This window comes from Mus caroli, chromosome 10, assembly GCF_900094665.2.
Source record: "Mus caroli chromosome 10, CAROLI_EIJ_v1.1, whole genome shotgun sequence".
In the NCBI taxonomy this organism is placed as follows: domain Eukaryota; kingdom Metazoa; phylum Chordata; class Mammalia; order Rodentia; family Muridae; genus Mus; species Mus caroli.
Window position 1 is genome coordinate 76557358 of NC_034579.1, and position 20760 is coordinate 76578117.

Consider the following 20760-nt stretch of genomic DNA (forward strand, 5'->3'; position numbering starts at 1 on the left):
CAAAGTAAGGGAAACCTGACTTAAAAACCTAAGTTTAAAAACTCTCGGAAGGGGAGCTGGTGAGATGGCTCAGCAGACAAAGGTGCCTGTTACCAAGGTGATAAACTGACTCCGCACTTTCCCTCTGATTTGTACAACCATGCTATGGCAGGTGTCCCTCCCTGTAGATAGACAGACAGACAGATTTAAAAAATCAGGTAAGGGGGAAAAAGTTCCTGGGTGGTCAGTATGAAAATATCACAGTGAAAATTGTTATGTATATTTTTTTTTCATTATGTATAATTAATACGGGCCTGTTAAATACTAAATTCTGGGAGAGAGAGCGTTATCAAACTTAGGTTAGCTGTAGGTCAGTTTGGATGGGCTGTCTGTGTAGAATGTCTAACACTTGCGAGTGGGGAGCAGGCACGGGAAGAGATGCTGGGATGCGGTTCTCTTTGATAATGGCCTAGATGTGAAGCAGTACTGGTTTGCCTTCAGCGAGCCTGGGTGTTTCCGCACACAGCTGAAGTGGAGGTCTACATTTCCCCTTTGATTTCCTCGTGGCCTTTGATTGCCTTGAAAGAAAGGTGGCCCAGTGTTTCGGGCATTGCTGCTCTTCAGTTACATTCTTTTCATTTCTGTTGTTTTCCCTGCAGCCGAACAAAAAAGGCCAACTTCAAAAGCTGCCAACAATGAATGGCTCCAAAGATCCCCCTGGGTCCTATGACTTCGACCTGATCATCATTGGAGGAGGCTCGGGAGGACTGGCAGCAGCTAAGGCAAGACTATGTGCTGGTTACATCAGGGTGCAGTACCCTCTCCCCAGGCAGCTATCTGCATTTTCCGCGTTTGTCCATCCAGGCTTGTGTGTTTATTCTGTTAACTTTGACAGGGAGTACAAGGACACAGCTCTGTAAGTCACTTTTCCAGGCTGAAGTGTTTCCTTTTCATGTAAAAGTTCAGAGCCCAGCGATTTAGGGCATACTTTGTGTGAATGGCCCTCAGGCCTGCCAGCCTTTCCAGCACGACCTTTACAAAGGAGAAGGTGGCTACATTCCTTTAAGTTTTGGCCTCCATCAGCCGGTGAAGGTGGCCTTGTGAAGTCTCCCAGTTGTCTCCGCAGTAGCACCCGGCGGGTCACTGTCTCAGTGGCATGCTTGAAGGACACACAGCCTCTGTCCTTGCTCGCCAGTAACCTTTGCAGGTCCAGTGGCCAGTATACCACGCTTCCTCTGTGAGAAAGAAATAGTCTCTACAAGAAAGACAATTTCAGAAAAAGAAAACACCCCCCCCCCAATATAGATATGAGGTTAAACTCAGAAGTTCCTTTAAATATGTCGCCTCACAGGGTACAGGGTAAGACACTCAGGCTGTCAGTCACTTGCCTGGACATGAAAAAAAAAGTGTTCAGGTTTGTGCTGTGTCTGTTGATGTTTAAGGGGAACCATGCGGGAGTTAGCCAGGGCTGGCCAGCTGTTGGAAACCGTTTTGCAGCTGTAATCTGGTAATCGTTGATGCTGTCAGTGTTTTGGCTTTTGCCCTAGAGCTGAGCTAATCAATACAGTGTGTGAGGTTCCCAGACTTCGATCTGTGATTGGCTGTACCTCAGGCTTTCGAGCATAATAAAAATAGTGTGGGTGCTAGCCCTCTTTTCCACTCTCTTGTTGGCTCATTTGAGTACTTTGTTTCCCAGGAGGCAGCCAAATTTGAGAAGAAAGTGCTGGTCTTGGATTTTGTCACACCGACTCCTCTTGGGACCAGATGGGGTGAGTTTTTGAGATCCTGCACGAGTGCTTTCCCCTGCTGGTGATGCCGATGGCTCCAAAAAGCTGACTTAAAAACGACAAAGCCCAGCTCTCCCACGTGAACCGAGTTAAAGGGATCCAGTTAAGTGCTGTAGACTTAGGTTCGGCAGAACCCTTGACCGCAAGCTGACTTCCAGGGGCCCTTTGCATACATAATCTGTTATCCAGGAGAGTTGAAGCTTTCTTCGAATTCCCCAGCATTCAGATCGTTAAGGAGGGCAGCAGTGGTCATCTGAGTCCTGCTGACTTGCGTGTTGCCTGCTCATTCATTGACTGTGTATCAATGACGTGTGAGCCAGGAGCGTGGGGCTGAGGCAGTGAACTCAGTGGAAGACGTTCCTGCCCCTGTGAAATGTACGCTTTAGTGGGAAACAGAAGAACTTGGCTCATGGTGGTGAGTGGTACAGAAAGAGGGACCTCCTGGGTAAAGGAGGGCTTTAGCTCTACAGAGTTCTAAGGCAGGGTTTCTGAAGAGATGACCACTAGAGGCGCTGCAGGAGAGAATAGTGCAGACGTGCTAAAGGCTGAAGCAGACCTTGTAGGCAGTATTTGCTAGCGTGACCACAGAGTAGACTCAGGCCCCAAGGCGAGGCTGTAAGAGTCCTCTGTTGTAGAGCTCGGTCGTCAGAGCTGGGTGTGCCAAAAAGTAAAAGTGGAGAGAGAGGCAGGTCAGACTGTACAGTACTTTACAGGCCACGGTGAGGACTTTGGACCAGTGAAGGCAGATAATGAGGGCCTGTGAGGAGTCAGAGGCAAGAGAAATGATTATTAGTGCATTTTTATAAAGAGCATTCGCTGCTCACATTAGCTAGGTGGTGGCAGTCCAGCCAGATAAGACTGTAGCGCAGTCTGTGAGCTCACGTATCCTCAAGTGACTAATTGTCACTCTCTGTTCCCGGTGCTGCGTTCAGTCCCTGACCTGTGGAGTTTGGACTTCATGGTGACGCTGATATTTTCAGAGGACAGGCCTTGAGCTCCGGAGCCACCTCCCTCCTCCCTGCCTGAGTTTCGTTCTAATAGAAAGCAGTGATCTCGATGGTCTTAGCGATTACTATTTCGGGAGAGAGGAGTTGTAACATGGGAATTCCTTGGAGAGTCAGGGAAAACTATAGGCTGCTTCCTCCAAAATTCACATAAACATCAGATTTTATACATATTTTCAGACCTGTATCTAACTACGCTTAGTATAGCAACCTCTTTCTGCATCGTTTCTGCATGGAGATCCAGTAGCAGGTATAGGGTTCTTCTGCACATAGTACAATTTCGATTTTTGCATCACTGTTGGTCATTTCTGAATCTGGAGGAAGTTATAGAAGTTGTGGAAATGTGTCTGTTTCAGAGTGACTACTTTGCTCTATACATTAGGCTCCGTGACTTTAGAAACGCTATGGCGCTTGCTACATTAGACTAATAATGGTGATGGTGGTGATGGTGATGATGATGATGATGATGTCATCGTCGTTTCATTATATCTTAATACTCTTCGGCTTCTTTGAAGGCCCTGCAGTGGGCTGTGAACTGACCTCTCTGTTGTTGCAGGTCTCGGAGGAACGTGTGTGAACGTGGGTTGCATACCTAAAAAGCTGATGCACCAGGCAGCTTTGCTCGGACAAGCTCTGAAAGACTCGCGCAACTATGGCTGGAAAGTCGAAGACACAGGTGTGGGGGAAGAGGAGGGGCTCCAAAGCTGTGTGGTCTTGGCAGTGTACAGTCTACATACCTGGACCTAGACGAGGCCTGCCTATCCCTAGTCAGCCCGGATCAGCCCCAGGGCTACCAATTGTCCGGTTTGAGAAACGCTTCTTGAGCTCACAGGGAGTTGTGACCCGCACTCAGGGCCGTGGGCAATATTGAGTCGAATGTATTGCACATGAGTTCGAATCCTTGGCTTTGGGGCATTACCTGACAACTGCACCACTCTGACTAGAGTGACTTACCTGGATGTCAGGCTTGCCTCTCGTCACTTGCTAGCATTGTGACAAGTCCGCCATCCACTGATTTACTTACAATACAGTGCTTTAGTTTGAAATAAAGCAATCAAAACCAAACTCAACCCACATAGGAATAGTTATTGGTAAAATATTGGTAACTACTATAGGTGATTGGCATGTGGGGCAGGGTGTGTACTGTCCTTTTCCGTTCCTGGTGGACAGTGAGTTCTGCTCTTCTGGTGAGCAGAGGCCAGCCAGGTAGGCTTTTCCAGGCTCCCTCCAGCAGCCCTGCCCCCGGCACCTTGGCTCCACAGCCCCTAAAGTGAGCTTCTCATTTAAAAGTTGTAACGTTTCCTGATGTGTGCACCAAGTGCCTGTAGTTTATTCTCTACAAAGCCACAGGCCAACTATTGTGCAGTCCTGCTAATTCAGGACACAGACCTAAGGATCATGAGCCTGGTTCCATCCCGTGCTCAGTGGCCAGCTCCTTGATCAGCGTGTTAGAAGCTTCATTTTCATGAGAGAAACTTTGTGTTGTTTCCTCTTCCGCCATAATCTCCCTGGGACTTGTCTTCTTCCTGCCTCTCCTGAGTGTATTTGATCTGTGTCCTGTTTTCTTCAAGTTGTTAGTAACAGTGATTAACCAGTGACTAAAGGTAGATGTTGGTGGTAGCAGTTGTTTTTTTTGGGGGGTGGGGAGGTAGGGTGGGTAAGACAAGGTTTCTCTGTGTAGCCCTGGCTGTCCTGGAATTCGCTCTGTAGACCAGGCTGGCCTCAAACACAGAGCTCCACCTGCCTCTGCCTCCCAAGGGCTGGGATTAGACGCATTGCTACTGAGACTGAAGTGTCTCTCTCTAGTCTACACTGGCCTGGAGCACACACCTAAGTGCTGCTGTAGACATGTGCTGTCACAAAAAGATTACCTTTTTTTTCTATCACTTTTAATTTTGAAATGTAGTGTGTACTGTCGTGACTCTAAGGATTGATTTAGTTATAGAACAGACATTTTTCTTTTTTCCAGGTAAGGGTTTGGGGACAATGAGTTTCTCTGAATAAGGAGCCAGCAAGTGTTTGAGGCGCTGGGGCCTGACATACAGTTTCTGTGGAATCGCTCTGCTCTGTTTTCATATTGTAAAACCAGCTTCAGAGGACATGCAAATGAATTTGGCTGTATTTCAGTAAAAGTTCATTGACCAAAGTGATGTCAGGCCCGTGGTACCACAGTCTGCCCACACTGAGCATGCCCAGTTACGGTGTAGTAACCCGCACCGGGCTAGAGCAGAGCCTTTGACTTTGTTGCAGTTGCAGTTATAATGGCACCCTGTGCCCCACAGATCAGTGTTTATAATCCAAAGTCAACTACCAGCTCGCTCCTTGGTAAAGGAGGGAAGAATTTGTGTTGTGGTTTTGAATCCTGGGCATGAGAAAGTGGTGTTTGTGCTCCAAGAGAACTCCTCCTTCTGGGTCAGAACTGCCCAGCTCCGGGTGAGAGTGACTGAAGAGCTAACTCATCAGGCAGTGTGAAGGACTGAGCGTTCTCTCTTCTCACGCAGTGAAGCATGACTGGGAGAAAATGACAGAATCTGTGCAGAATCACATCGGCTCGCTGAACTGGGGCTACCGGGTAGCTCTCCGGGAGAAAAAGGTCGTCTATGAGAATGCTTACGGGAGGTTCATTGGTCCTCACAGGATTGTGGTAATTATAAAGCTGTGTTCTCTGCTCCTCCCCTGCCTTCTCAAAATAGCTGTCACTGGTGTTAGCACAGAAAATCATTTCAAATGTGTTTTAAGAAATCAAATAAGGTGCAAAAATTAAGGTCACTGTGACCTTAACTGTTCAGTTCAATTTTGTCACTTTGCTGCTACAGTTCGTGGGGCCTTCTGTGGGGCTGGGGAGTGTCACTGTCCTGGGCCAGGTTACCTGGATATGAGGCTTGCTCCCTCACCTTGTAGCACTATTCCTCAAGGCGGTCCTTCGTCTGCTCAGCCTTTAGTTTCTCTTACTGTTCTGGGAACTGAGGGAGACACTGTAAGTGCCCTCTACTAAGCACAGGTTCTAAGGGCTAGTCCTCCATTGGGATTGACATTGTTTCCTTTGCAGGCGACAAATAACAAAGGTAAAGAAAAAATCTATTCAGCAGAGCGGTTCCTCATCGCCACGGGTGAGAGGCCCCGCTACCTGGGCATCCCTGGAGACAAAGAGTACTGCATCAGCAGGTGGGTGAGACAGGCCGCAGCTGGCCGGCTGCTTGGTTCCTTTCCTGGATTAGGAAAGAATTCCTTACCACCATTGTCCTTGGGGATTGAAAGAAAGTCAGGGACTGACACTGTCTTAAAGGTTACAAGCTACAAGCCTTGGTGGCAGAGTGAGCACATGACCCTGGCAGCATGATTTAGTTGGAGTGACATTTCTCTGTGCACTTGACCTGTATTTGTAAACCAGGTGGCTATTTTGTAACATAAATGTGGTCTCCTGAAGGCGAGTTTATTTTGTGCAGAGCAAGGACCATGTTCTTTGTTAGTACTAGGGGAGTGGAAACAAAGGGTTAACTGAAGTGGCTATGCATTGAGACTTCTGAGGCCTTGGTCCACTGCATGACAGTACCCTGTAGAAGAGCCTTCTAAAACATGTCAAGAAAAAAGATGTTTCTCATCAAAGGATAACACTACCAATACTGTTTCAATGATGAAGTCATTAAAATAGATTGACAGTTTCTTCTATTTTGGATGCTTTTTTGCCTGGGAATTTCTGGATTCTTTCTTCTAGGAGTCAAACTCATCTGGTGCTTCTGTCCCTACTACCTGGGATGTGTGGTCTTGCTTAGGGTCTTTGGGTGTTGTAACACAGTTACTAACTCGGGGCCTGCCCACAGTTCTGGAGGTTCAGTCGTAAGCTTGCACTGGCCATGACTGAATCCCCAGCTCATAGGTGGATCTTCCTTTAGTGGAAAGTGCGGTGGCATGTCTGTGGAGTTCTTTCATAGACTCTGGTCCTGCTTGTGAGAGTCACATTTTTTATTTTTATGCCCTAATCATCTACTAAAAACCTATTAACACCATCACACTTGGGGTAGAGTACTATGGGGAATTTTAATATTTGGCCACACAAACATTCAGACCCTACCAAGGTCCCATCCTGATTTTTATTTTCTTAGAAATAGGGTTTACCAATGTTGCCTAGATGAACTTGAATCCCAGGGCTCAAGTGATCTTTCTGCCTCAGCATCCTGAGAAGCTGAGTCCACAAGCATCTGCCACTATGCCCAACACTTACTACTTTGGTGGTGATAGGCTGGAGGGCACTGCACAGCCCAGGCGAGCTTCACGCTCAGTTCACAGCTGAGGGCCATCAGAAACCCATGACCCTCTGCTTCTCCCTCCCAAGTGCTGGGTCTGCAGTCACGCACCCCTTACCTAGCTATCCTGACATAGAGTTCTTTGTTTTGTTTTCCTTGATTTTTAGTTTTTGAGACAGGGTCTGTCTATGTAGACCAGGCAGGCATCATAAGACCTTCCTGCCTCTTTCTCTGAGGGCAGGGATTAAAGGCGTATGCCTCTATACCTGGGCATTTTTATAGTCTTTTACTTCTAAACTCAACTATAAAATTTTTGTTGAGTTAAACTTCTTATATTATGAAGATTAGATTTTCAAAGCCTCCCCACCCCCACTTTTGCTCCTGGATGTTCCAGGAAAGAAAGAAAACATTTTCCACCCAGGAAGGCAACTGAGCATAGGCCAGTATGGTTTGGGTTTGCAAATGGGTCATGTTTCCACATAGTATAAAATGGCTGTGGGGTCTGATTGGTGCTAGAAGTTACGTTGTCAGCTCTGTTTAGCCACTAGCATATTTAAAGACCAGCTGGGTATTGCCAACAAAGACGAGTATCTAAGACCTTTTAGAATTCTGTCATATGTATAGTATCCTATGAAATATTAAAAGTTGTCATTCTTTGATACTTGCATCTTTATTCATACATGAACATTTCTCTCTTTTTCTTTTCTCCCCCCTTACCTTCTCCAGTGATGATCTTTTCTCCTTGCCTTACTGCCCGGGGAAGACCCTAGTAGTTGGCGCGTCTTATGTCGCCTTGGAATGTGCAGGATTTCTGGCTGGTATCGGCCTAGATGTCACTGTAATGGTGCGGTCCATTCTCCTTAGAGGATTTGACCAAGACATGGCCAACAAAATCGGTGAACACATGGAAGAACATGGTATCAAGTTCATAAGGCAGTTCGTCCCAACGAAAGTAAGTGGCTTTTCTGCGCTGCGTTGGTTTTATGATCAGGATGGTGGTAGAAGCAGGCAGACCTTTGAGCAGTAGGGGCCGTCGGGAGTGCGGTGCTGATGCATGAGCTTGCGCTGACCGCTGTGACTGCTGCCTCAGAACCATTGCTGTGTCACACCAGTGACCGCTTCCCTTGTTACCTTTACTGCATCCCTTCATAGTGGTGCTTCATAGGTCGTTGTCATGAACATCTGTGTCCTGTAGGTTGTTGTGAACATCTGTGTGCATTAGGTTATCATGAATGTCTGTGCAATAGGGTGGGAATGTTCTTTCTCCTGCTAATTCAGGAGGCTGCTCACTCCTTTCTTGGACCTACAGCAGCTGTTGACATAAACACATCTTTCCCACTGTGATTCTTAGGGCTCTCTAACTCACATTTAAGTCCTTACTCACATACTTCACTCTTTTGTCAGTGAAAATGAGGATTTGTAGTCAAAAAGGATGCTCTGAAGTTGAGTGGCCGTGGCTCTCATCAGTAATTACCCTGCAGACAGCAGTGGGTGATGGCTCCGTCCTAGGGAGCGTGCTATGTGTTCTCCACTTTCCTTCCCACTTTCTTCCCTGTTGAAGAATTATTTGAGGAAAAGCCTCTCAAGCAAGCGGTGTTAGTGAGGTCCCTGGAAGTTGCTTCTTCCACTCTTGCTACGTGAGGGAGATGACGTAAAAGCCTCTCAGGGCTGAGTTCTGTTTCCTGAGGACTAAGCAGATGGAAATAGAAAAAAATGGGTGACCCTCTTTGTCTGCATCTTTGTTTCTTTTTGTAGATTGAACAGATCGAAGCAGGGACACCAGGCCGACTCAGGGTGACTGCTCAATCCACGAACAGCGAGGAGACCATAGAGGGCGAATTTAACACAGTAAGGAGCGGGCCTGGGTCAGGCTGGGGTCTGTTACGGACTTTGGGTGACTTTCCTCTCTGAAATGCCCCTGTTCTTTGCACATTCTAAGACATCTCAGTTACTCTGAGATTAGAATTTATCTTACCACAGAGATGGCTTCAACCCTCCTTTTGGTAACTTAATACTCTGTATGCCGAGTCTCACAACTAGGCAGAAGTCGCTAGGGAGCCAGACTCTGCGTTCCCTTTCGTCTTTGCAGACGGTCACTTAGGAGATAATTCGGCCATGGATGGTGCCCTTCGTATTTAAGTTTGTCTAACTTAATTAGGGCAACAGCTCCCTTTCTTGTAAGAAATGCCAAGAGACGTTGGCTTGGTCGTTCAGAAGTCTTTAAACCGTAAAAGGGTTGGCTTTGCTTAAACTCCTGACTTATTAATGAGAGGTGTTTTTCAGGTCTGTGTTTAAGTAGTTTATGCAGTGGCTTTGTTAACAGTTTATTATTTTTTTTTAGGTGTTGCTGGCGGTAGGAAGAGATTCTTGTACGAGAACTATTGGCTTAGAGACCGTGGGCGTGAAGATAAACGAAAAGTAAGGCGACCGCACAGCGTGGTTCCTCACGGCTTCCCTCCGCCTTTGCTTGTAAAGCTCATTTCCCCGGGACTGGGTGTTACCATTAGGCGCTGGATGCTCTTAGGTGCTGGATGCTCTTCGGCGCTGGATGCTCAGGGTGTATAGGGTTGTTCTTAGTTAGTTCTGACAGTCTTAACCACTATGTGAAAGGAGTTTTTCTCCTGTTTGTCAAATATGTTTCATGTTTGATTTTTAAAGTAGTGGCCAGGATTCTTGCTAAGCATTTTGAGTCCTGTGCACTGTTTTGTCAGTAATCGGAGCGTTGTTCTCCTGGGGAGGAAGATAATGTAGTTTTACTTCACTAATAGCAGCAATTGATGGTTGCAGGACCGGAAAGATACCTGTCACGGATGAAGAGCAGACCAATGTGCCTTACATCTACGCCATCGGCGACATCCTGGAGGGGAAGCTAGAGCTGACTCCCGTAGCCATCCAGGCGGGGAGATTGCTGGCTCAGAGGCTGTACGGAGGCTCCAATGTCAAAGTGAGTATTGCGTTGTCGCCCGCTGAGACTAATGGTTTCTATTGTCATTTTTTGCCTCTCTTAATTATTTTTTTTCTCCATTTGACACAGTGTGACTATGACAATGTCCCAACGACCGTATTTACTCCTTTGGAGTATGGCTGTTGTGGCCTCTCTGAAGAAAAAGCCGTAGAGAAATTTGGGGAAGAAAATATTGAAGTAAGTTCTTTGCCTCTTTTTCACATTGCTTTTTTCAAAGAGTCAAGATGGTTTCCGGTGTGCAGAAAAGTGCAGTTGTAAACAGGGGAATGAGCATGCCTGCTGTTTTTTTGGATTTATAAGTTTATTTATTTTTGTTTTATGTATATGGGTGCTTTGCCTGCATGTATCTCTGCACCACATGCACACATGGAGGTGCCGTGAAGGCCAGAAGGCATCAGATAGATCCCTCGATGGTTGTGAGCTAGCAGGTGCTCACCAAGATGGCTTCAGCCATCCACAAATAGGCTAACGAGCTAAAGGAGCTAAAGAGAAGCTGGGAACTGAACCTAGGTCTTTTTAACTGCGGAGCATTGTCTCTGGTCCGTGGTCATGGTTAGAATCCATTGTCCACTCTGTAATTACTATTTGAGGCGAGATTGTCTATCAGAAGTATTTAGCAGCTGGATGACGTAAGAGCGCATCAGTGCAAGCACGAGGGCCTGAATTCAGATCCCCCCAGCACTCACATAGGACGCTGGGTCTGGGTGTATCAGTGGGAGAGACGGGCAGGGAGTACGCACAGGAAGAATGCTGGCCCTTGGCTGGCTGCTAGCATCACCAAAGAGTGGTGTGCTCCAGGCTCAGGGGAGTAAGGCAGAGAGTGATAATAGTGCCCTATATTATGTTATACATATAATAGTAGTCTTCTTTGATATCCTTGTGGGACAAACAGACCTGCACAAATGTTACCTCTCCATGTTTTTTTGGTAAGCATTTTTATCTTAAGGTTATTAGTAAGCAAGTCGTGTTCATACAGAAAGACTGAATTTTCTTACTTTGCTTTGCTACTTTCCTTACAAAAGTGAGACATTTTGAACAAGCCAATTAAAGGAGCAGGAATCAACTACTCACAGATGCTGTCTGTAGCTTAGCCATTTGGAAGGCTTTCCTTAGCCTTTCCCTGCGTAATTTTACATGCGTTAGACTTTTGTATCAGAGCACTGATGTGGGTCCCCAGAGGAGGAAACAGTCTTGCTTGTCATGCCCAAGCCACATCAAACAGAGCCCCTGTCTTCTGGCTCCCCTGCACCTCCCTCCCTCCTCCTGAGCTTTTGATAAGGTCCCTGGAGGAACTTTCTGGAAGCAGGAAGAAGCACCAGCTAGGTGGTTGTTAGAGCTGCCCCTGCTCTGTACAGCTCTCATTCCTCTGAGCCAGTGACTCTCAGCCTTCCCAAAGCTATGACCCTCAGTTCAGTTTGTCATGTTGTCGTGACTCCCCCACCCCCATAAAATTATTTCAGCTTTACTTCATAACTGTCATTTTGCTGCTGTTACAAATCATAATGTAAATGTCTGATACAGAGGACATCTAAGAGTCAGCCCCCAAAGGGGCTGCAACCCACGGGGTGAGAAACACTGATCTACGCTAACCGGGAGGTCACTTTGTATTTTTTATTTCTTTTCTTTTTCTTTTTCTGAAACATTAATATGTCCTGTCGCTCTGGCTATCTTAGAACTCCCTGTGTAGACCAGGCTGGCCTCAAACTCAGATCCACCTGCTTTCGCTTTAATCCCAAGTGCTGGGATTAAAGGCGTGCGCCACCACTGCCCGCTTGTTGTCTTATGTAAGGCAGTAAATTTGTGGCTTCTTTCTTGATTTTCTTGGTCATTTTGTTCTATTACTTAAGGTTTACTAATCATGTTGCGGTAAGATTAGTCAAAGGGGTCTTGACAACAAAGTTCCAAGTTACTTGCCTTTTGATGAAGTCAGTTTATTCTGTGAACTTTATTAGCAGTGCTAATTATTGAAGTACCTCCACACCTACTGCTGGGCAACATCCCACATAAGGAAACGAGTCTGACCTCTGCTTGTGTCTTCCAGGTTTACCACAGTTTCTTTTGGCCATTGGAATGGACAGTTCCATCCCGGGATAACAACAAATGTTATGCAAAAATAATCTGCAACCTTAAAGACGATGTAAGTGCGGCGACGGTCTTTGTGGAGATGTGTAACTTTTGACCATGAGTGTTAGGATTCCAGCCATTGGTGTCCACAGCACCAGGGGCAGCATCTTAGGCAAGGGTCTGGGCTCTCCTGCCTGCTGCCTTGCCTGTTCATCTTTTCTGGTCCAGGGCCCCACTGCAGGCAGGCAGAACACACTTGGGTGAAGGAAGTCAGGGGACACTTGGGGCTTCTCTGTGTTGATGAGTGGAGAGTCATGAAGTCCTCAGCTACCTTTTAAAAAACTACAAACAAACCCAAACCTGGATGCTCTGCTTTGATCCTCTGAGCTGGTGGGAAGAGCTCAGACTTGGCTGGGCTCCAGATTGAGAGGTAGCCCACTGCTACACTAATGACCAAGCCCGAGGGCAGACTCCTCTGCCTCCCAGGTATTCCAGACCCATAGTGAGAGAGACTGACAAACTAACTTGACTGTTACCACACAGTAAGAAATACATTTTATATTATATTCTAGAACACATGTGTCCATACACACATTCTCTCTCTCTCTCTCTCTCTCTCTCTCTCTTTCTGAGATTTATTTTTTTATGTATGTGAGCACACTGTAGCTGTACAGGTGGTTGTGAGCCTTCATGTGGCCATTGGGAATTGAATTTAGGACCTCTGTTCACTCTGGTCTGCCCCGCTTGCTCAGTCCCTGCTTGCTCCAGCCCAAAGATGCACCAGAAGAGGGCGTCAGATTTCATTATGGCTGGTTGTGAGCTACCATGTGGTTGCTGGGATTTGAACTCAGGACCTTTAAAGAGCAGTCAGTACTCTTAACCTCTGAGCCATCTCTCCAGCCCCATATTCTCATTCAATATTGTACCAGAAACTGAATTTTTTCAATGTATTCAGCGTATTGACCTTAAAAATCCCTTCAGGGAAAATATGAATAAAGCCAAAGCCTTACATCAAACACAAAAGGAACTTGGTTAGATTATTAAAACAAGCTCAGGGTTTGTCTGTAATGACATACTTTGTTTAAAAACTGTTTTAGATGAGACAAATTTTTTTTTAGAACCCAGAAGGTTTCAAGACATCACCTTAGGTGTAAAGTTATCACGGAGGCAGATGTTCAGTGAATGAATAGATCAGGGTAACTCCTAGTGAACTGTGCACTGACATAAGGATCAATGATGTGTCACTCTCTCTATCTCTTTAGACATAGCTTTATTAAAGCATGATGTAGCCAAGTGTCATCTGACGTCACAGTGACTGAGTGTCCAAGTGTGACTTGGTTTTAAACAGAGCTCAGTGTTCTACATGTGAAACGTGTAAATCACACTCACACACATGGAAGTACTTCCTGCTCACTGCTCGGGGCAGTGAGCACCAGCCTGTAAGAGATCAGCAGTGCAGATACGGTTCACAGCAGCTCTGGTCTGGAACACTTGCTCCTGCGCTGTTCAGAATCTCGTTTAATCTGTGCTGAGGGGGCGCCTCTGTGACCACTGATAATTGCTGTCTGCTCGTTCTGCCCATTCTGTGGCTGAGGAAACTGAGTCCAGTCTAGCAGAGCTATTAGATCCCGGCCCGTGTCACAGCCATGCCAGTGACAGTCACTCCCTGCCCGTATGCTTTCTACTGTCTTATGTTTTTATTCTTTCTTACCGTTTTGGAAGTTGGTGTCTCTCTCAACTGTCCATGGTTTCTGTTTGCTGTGTATCCACTTACATATAAACATTACACAATGCTTTGTGACTTAATTAAAGGAGTCATCCTTGGTAAATGGAGGCGGGCACCTTTTACTTTTAATGTCACTTTTTCAGAGGACAGGATGTAGCTCAATGATAGAGGGTTTGTTTAGTGTGCTGACAGCCCTGGATTCACTCCCTGGCACTGCACAGATAAAACTCTGATTAGATTTCTTATGTTCTCCTACATTATGATATGCAAACCTAGTATATTTTGAATGGTTTTAGGTATATAGCACATTGGGGTGTGTACCTTATTCACACCCCAAACTCCAAGTCGTCTGATGTAGATTATATAATAAGACCGAAAGCAAAGGCATCTTCGACCGTTTCTAAGTATTGCACACAACTAATTTTTTTTATATATTTTTACTTCCTTTTATTTCATGTGCATTGACGTTTTGCCTGCAAATGTGTCTGTGTGAAAGTGTTGGATTCTCTGGCACTGAACCTACAGCAAGTTGTGAGCTGCCATGTGGCTGCTGGGAATCGAACCGAGGCCTCTGGAAGAGCAGCCAGTGCTCTTATCCACTGGGCCATCTCTCTAGCCCCAGAGGTTCCAGTTTCACACAGCTTTTTTTTAATGGGTTTTATTTGTCCTTGGACTGTTTCTCATGAAACCTCTGAACACTGGCCTGGCCTGCAGCCAGTGGGCCTGCGTTGCTTCATGTGCTCCAGGCAGAGTGACTGGTCTAGTCTGTCAGCTCTGCACACACCCACTGAACCGTGCAACAGTCCAAGTGCACGAGATGTCTCTTCTTGAAGAGATAATCTGGGCTTGGGATTTAGATTTTTCTCCACAACCAGTAATTCCCACACAGGTATTTCAGTGTCTGGACATTTCTCTTTTGTGTGCCTGTGGAAGGGTCTGCACAGTATCTGAGGTGCTCTTCCTGTGCCCAGAATGTCAGCTAAATGATCTTAAAAGTTGAGTGACTTCCCTTAAGCCTCAGTCACTACAGAAAACCGCCAGGCTCTCAGAGAACCTGCGACACTGCCCCGTGCTGGAGTTGTCTGGAATGGCTGTGCTGCTAAGAAGTTGCAGGCACTACACTTTTTCTCAAGGTGGTGTGTTCTCCTCACGTCCCCTGTACCTGCCTGACCCCTGTACCTCCCCTCCCCAGCACACAGTGGGGCTTTAACAGTGCAAGGCAGCCATTTCCATCTGGGGCTTCTTAGAACAGTCTGTGGAAGTACCAGGGCTGTGGGTAGAGAGGGGAGAGACCAGCTTACCCAGGTCCCTCTCTTTTGCATCTTAGGAACGTGTCGTGGGCTTCCACGTGCTGGGTCCAAACGCTGGAGAGGTGACGCAGGGCTTTGCGGCCGCGCTCAAGTGTGGGCTGACCAAGCAGCAGCTGGACAGCACCATCGGCATCCACCCAGTCTGTGCAGAGGTGAGTGAGGCACAGGCATTCGCAGCTCCACTGAGAAAGGCCTCTTTTACTTTATTACTGTACGTCCTAAAGTGCTTCTGTGGTGAGTATTTAGTGGTTTGGGAAAGCCTCAAGGCTGGTTCTGGGGTCTGCCTCTTGAGCTTGTGGCCATCCAAGAATGATACTGGAAAGTGATGTTTCTAAAACACTGAGCAAAGGAGAGTGAAACTGGAAACGGCCTGGTCTGGGCCTCTGGGAACCAGTGTCAGTGCTCGCTGTCAGTGTCATCCAGGCCTGAGGACTGTTATCAGAGAGGGATCTAAGGCTAGAGTGACATGGAAGGACAAGGGATGGGTTAATAATGCCAGCTTTTATCTGTGCGTCATACCCACATGTTGTGCTTATGTGATTAGGCACATAGGAGGTGTGTGTGTATCCATTCTTACTGGATCCTGTTGTGCTTGTGTGTATAGGCACACAGGAGGTGTGGTGTGTGTGTGTGTGTGTGTGTGTATGCATTACTGGATCCTGTTGTGCATGTGTATGTAGGCACATAGGAGGTATGTATGTGCATTCTTACTGGATCCTCGTCTATGTAGGCACATAGAAAGTGTGTGTGGGGTGTGTGTGTGTGTGTGTATGCATTCTTACTGGATCCTGTTCTACAGCTCATAACTGGTTGGTTTCTATTTCCAGTTGTGCTTATACAACTGAGCTCTTGGTTGAACATATATCAACTTTCAAAAGACACAGGAAGGAAGGGGGCTGAGGAAATGGCTCCGTGGGTAAAGTGTTTTTGCACAAAAGAGGACCTGAGCACTCTGGTGTAGTGGCACATCTCTGTAACCTCAGTATGAGGTGGGAGTGGGGTCAGGGGGTGGTGAGGGTCAAAGGGTCAGGGAATGAAGATAGATGGATCCTGGAAGCAGGTTCAGTGAGACTCAAAATGTAGAGTAGAAATCAACAGAAGAAAACATGACTTTGGCTTTCATGACTCTGGCCTCCAGACAACCATGAGTACATACTTGTGCATGTGCACAAACACACACACACACACACACACACACACACACACACACACACACAGGGCTTGAGTGTAAGATGGTAGAGTGCTTGCCTCAGCATGCATAAAGCTGTGGGTTTAATCCCATCGCTACACTAACTGGGCATGGTAGCATATGCCTGCAATCCTAGCACTGAGGTGGAGGCAGGAGGGTCAGAAGTTCAGAGTCCGTCTCAGCTCCAGTGTAGATTTGTACATGGCACAGGCTACAGACCCCGTATTTTAAACAAACAAAACCACAGCCGTGGGAAAGCACTGTGTTTCTGTGTGCTTTGCATTTCTGTCATAAGCAATGGTGTCCTCCAGATTGACATGTGCTAACCTGATCGGAAACATAAAATTCTAACCAGTTTCTTCAAACAGGCATGGCAGAGAGGTAGTGGAGTGCGAGTCACAGAGGCTGCTGGTTTTGACATCTAGAAATGTCAAAATAAAATTTTCTATTTTCAAATTTTTTTGAAGAGTCTACATTAATTTTATTTATTTATTTATTTTTGAGACAGGATTTCTTTGTGTAGCCTTGGCTGTCTGTCCTGAAACTTCCTTTCTAGATCAGGCTGGCCTCAGACGCAGAGATAACCCCTGCCTCCCGAGTGCCCCGCTTAGATTCATCATCTTGGGCTGTATCAGTTTTTCAGTACAGCGACACAGATTGCCTGCATGGGAAAGGTGCCAGTGATTTTTGTTTTTTAAGAGTACATTAACAGTATCACCAACAGGCTTAGTGTGAGAAAACAGAAATTAGGCTGTCGAGATGCCTTAGCAGATAAGAGTTTATACAGACCCTTTTTTAGAGAGCTAGAGTTTAGTCCCCAGCGCACGTCAGGGTTCACATCCCAGTAACTCTAGCTCCAGGGAGCTTGGGTGCCTGCACACTTGGCATTTGGACACATATACACATAAATAATTTTTAAAATATATAAAATAAAATAAAATGGGTTATAAAAATAAATAAAATGCCTTTTTTAAAAAAAAGAAAAAAAAGAAACAACAGAAATATATCTTCTCCCCATTCTGGCTGCGCTATCCCCACTCCCAGCGTCTCTACCTCAGCAGCCTGGAAATGTCTCCAGCCTGCTGCAGTCCTGCTGTGGGAAGGGAACTGAGGGGAACACAGGTATAGTGGCGACACTGAAGACAAATTTGAGTCAGTGTCGGCAAGACCTAAGACTGACTAGCTACATGAGGGCCTACTGTGTGCACCAGGCACTGTGTTCTCCCTGTGTCAGCGTCTCCATTTTCTTTCCTGAGGAATTTGAGGGCAGCATCTCCTGTTGACAGACAAAGATGAAGGGCGCTGAGAACAAGTTGCAAGGACTTGGGTCATGGCTGCCTAGCCTGAGGCGTGATCTTATTCAGTAACTGCTCTTCAGTGAAGTCTGGCAGGTCTTAGCTTCTCAGCTTGGCTTGCAGCAAAGTTAGCTGAGCTCGGAACAGGAAGGCCACAGGAAGCGCTCAGGTAGGAGGTGAGTGTCTGAGACTATAGCAGCTGAACCAGACTGCTGCGCCTGAGGAGGTAGCTCTTTCTCCCCAGGGTCCTTCACACACAGAAGGTGCAGCTGGGCTGAAGGTGGCCTGGGTGTTTGCAGTGCACGACAGGAGCAGAGTAGGTTTTGTAAAAACGACCTCAGGCTGGCTTTGTCTGACCCTTTTAGGAAGGGTCAGAAACTTGAGACATTTGACAGCTTTAGTTAATAAAAAACCAGCAGCTAATTTACATAGCTTTTAAATTCTCATATTCCTCATATGTTTTATTGAATTTCACAAATGTCCATCCATTGATGGTTTAGAAGTAATTGTAAATTAGGAACGGGTTCTGAGCTAGCGTGAAGTGTTCCAATGGCTGTGGCAGCGGGGCCATCTGTTGCCCTGAAGCAGAGCACGGGATGAACAATTCCTGCTTCTGCATAGAGGAACTCAGGAAACAGCATGGCCTGTTGTCCACCTCACAGGAGTGATCCCCACAGACCCGGACGGACTCTCCAGCTGCGAGTTCATCTTTAGGCAGTGCAACCTTCCTCTGGAATTTCTGTAGGTAGCTATATTTCTTGTTCTGGCTGGGGGTCTCAGGGGATCCCCCAGTACCTGGGGGGTCGGTGATATTCAGGGTGGTTCCAGCTAATCAACTTCACTTGTGAGGGAAAAGCTAACGCAAAAAGAGCATCCAAAGAGATCCCGTCAAATGTCTAATGTCTTAAAGCACATTAAGGGGAAGGAAACTGGGGACTCCAAGGTGAGCCCTGCCTGAACTGCACAGTGAGACCTTGTCTCCAGAAAACAGAACAAAGCCTGCCTTAAAATGCATCCAGGGCCTCTGTCTTGTCTTGTTTTGTTTTGTTTTGTTTTAACTTTCAGTACATTGCTATTGTAAAGAGAGGGTGGGACCCTCTTGGGCAGGGTACCCCAGAGCCTGGGGGAAGACCGGAAGGTCTTGGGCAGAGCAATTGGCAGCACTTGAGCCTGGTCCCTGTCCAGTGCTCTGTGTGCTGCCCTCTAAGGTTGCTGTTTACAGGTAAATATTTCGACAAACATTCCAAAGCAGGGGTATGGGAGTGAAATCTGTAAAGTCAACCCTTCAATCTTTTCCCTGGTCTGGTGCCAGCCCTGCCTCAGCTTCCTGTTTTCAATGGGGAGCCACCAGTGCAAAACAGAGATAACAGCCAGCTCGCTCTTTTTTTTTTTTTTCTTTTTTAATTCTCTCACTTTTTAGGTTAGTTCTTATCCAAACCTCTTTCTAAATCTTTCTAAACCCCAAGAAACAAAACAAAACTTGCAGGCTTCAGGAGCCAAGAGTCTGTTTAAATAGACACTCTTGCTCATTCCTTTTCTTCCATCACAAACATCGAGAAGAGCTTGTCGGATGGCATCTCCAGTTATACACATTACTGCTATCCTGACAGCTATTTTCAGTGTCCCACATTGTCGCGTGTCGCCCCACCTCCCACCCCCATCCATAACGCCCGTCTTTTTTTAAACAAAGAAATTGTGTTCCTTTTCAGAAACAGTTGGGCTGGCTCACTGCATGTTAGCTAGCGCTGACTGTTGGCGTGCTAATGAGTGCGGTGGGATGGGCTGGGACTGTGCTTTTCTGTGAGGTTACAGAAGGGACGAGGACTTCGGGGGTTTTACATCCTTACTGACTGACAAAGATGAGCTCCCTATTATAGTCCCTTGATTTTGAGTGTGAATTAGTCATATTTTAAGATTTGGCCCGTAAGTACTCAGGTCTGAATGTTTGCTGTGTTGTAGCTACTGAAGGCTACGCTAGAGCAAGGGCTTTTCTCAGGGTTAGAAATCCCCTTGCGTTCAAAGGATGTTTGCTTCATTGTGGTCGCTCTGGTCAGTGAACATCAAGAGGATTTCTTGCTCCGTTCTTGTATTACATACTAGTGTTCCTCTGTGAACACTGGTACTTGGAAGGCTGAGGCAGAAGAATTGCCCTGAGCTTGAAATCAGTCAAGGCTGCAGAGTCAGATCCAGTCTCAAGTAAACAGACAAATAAGTAAGTTAGTGTTCTAAGAAACCAATATTTTTTTTTTCCGAGAACCAATGAAAGTATATTATTTGGCCAAAAAAAAAAAGCTTGTTTCCAAGTGTCTGCAAAGATGTGTGCAGTCTGCATCGGCTTCTTCTGGCACCTTCCACATACACTGTGGCCTCTGGTTAAGGAGACTTCTTGGCAGGGCAGGTGGAGCCTCTGGAAATGGTGTGAAGGTCCCTAGGCCCATGCTGATATTTGATCTACTTAGAGGATGGAAACAGTCCACTGTTGCTACATGTATAACCTTTGTAGTAAAGTCGTTAGGGAATGGCCTGGTGAGCTTTACACACACACACACACACACACACACACACACACACACACACACACACAGGCCCAGGGCAGCTCAGCAGTCGCCATGCTCAGTTTGTAGTAAAGTGTCATTCGAGGAGGAGGTGTGCTGGGTCGTCTGTGTGTGGCTCTGAGATTGCACACATCCTGTGTCCTCAAGGAGCCGCTGACAAGAGCAGCCCCGAGGACCCTTTCTGGCTATTGTCATGTTGTCTTTGTGTCGGGATGGGGCAGCCTATAAGGTGACCATGTCCTGCAGGGTCTCACTGTATCTCAGCAGTGACCAGATAGCTATAGAACAGACAGGGGCACAGGAGCCCTGTTGGAAACCAAGGGGAGAGGGTGTATGAGACCAACAGGAAATGGTACAGAATGAGGTAGTCAGTCTGTCCCCCGACTCCCCCATAGTACAGATGGCATCCTGTCCGGGGGCTGCAGTCTGGGTGAGTCGGGTTAGCTTCCACTGTGTAAGAATGAGGGTAGACAGCGCCTTTGACCACCAAATGTTTGCACGTATAGGAAGCAGCTCGTTTTAATGCACTCCTCCTTTAACCTCTGGAGAACTGGAGGACTGTGGTGGAAATACTTGAGTTCTGTTTATTTTACCTATCACCTAAGTCACTGTAATGTATGTGGCGCTGTCTGTGAGCTTGTT

General features: G+C 46.6%; 1 protein-coding gene across 4 annotated transcripts in view; it reads left to right on the forward strand.

Moving 5' to 3' along the window:
* Positions 1-20760, forward strand: part of Txnrd1 (thioredoxin reductase 1) — a 36667-nt gene that overhangs the window by 14127 nt on the left and 1780 nt on the right. For 3 of the 4 annotated variants that reach the window (XM_021175084.2, XM_021175083.2, XM_021175082.2), the window contains 12 exons: positions 639-761; positions 1676-1748; positions 3327-3446; positions 5272-5414; positions 5820-5935; positions 7741-7966; positions 8770-8862; positions 9356-9432; positions 9802-9958; positions 10049-10156; positions 12021-12116; positions 15097-15231. In XM_021175084.2, coding sequence (XP_021030743.1) covers positions 675-761; positions 1676-1748; positions 3327-3446; positions 5272-5414; positions 5820-5935; positions 7741-7966; positions 8770-8862; positions 9356-9432; positions 9802-9958; positions 10049-10156; positions 12021-12116; positions 15097-15231 — 1431 coding nt within the window. In that variant the 5' untranslated portion in view covers positions 639-674. Of the gene's footprint in view, positions 1-638; positions 762-1675; positions 1749-3326; positions 3447-5271; positions 5415-5819; positions 5936-7740; positions 7967-8769; positions 8863-9355; positions 9433-9801; positions 9959-10048; positions 10157-12020; positions 12117-15096; positions 15232-18225; positions 20263-20760 lie in introns of those variants that run through there. The other variant, XM_021175086.2, reaches the window with a different exon arrangement.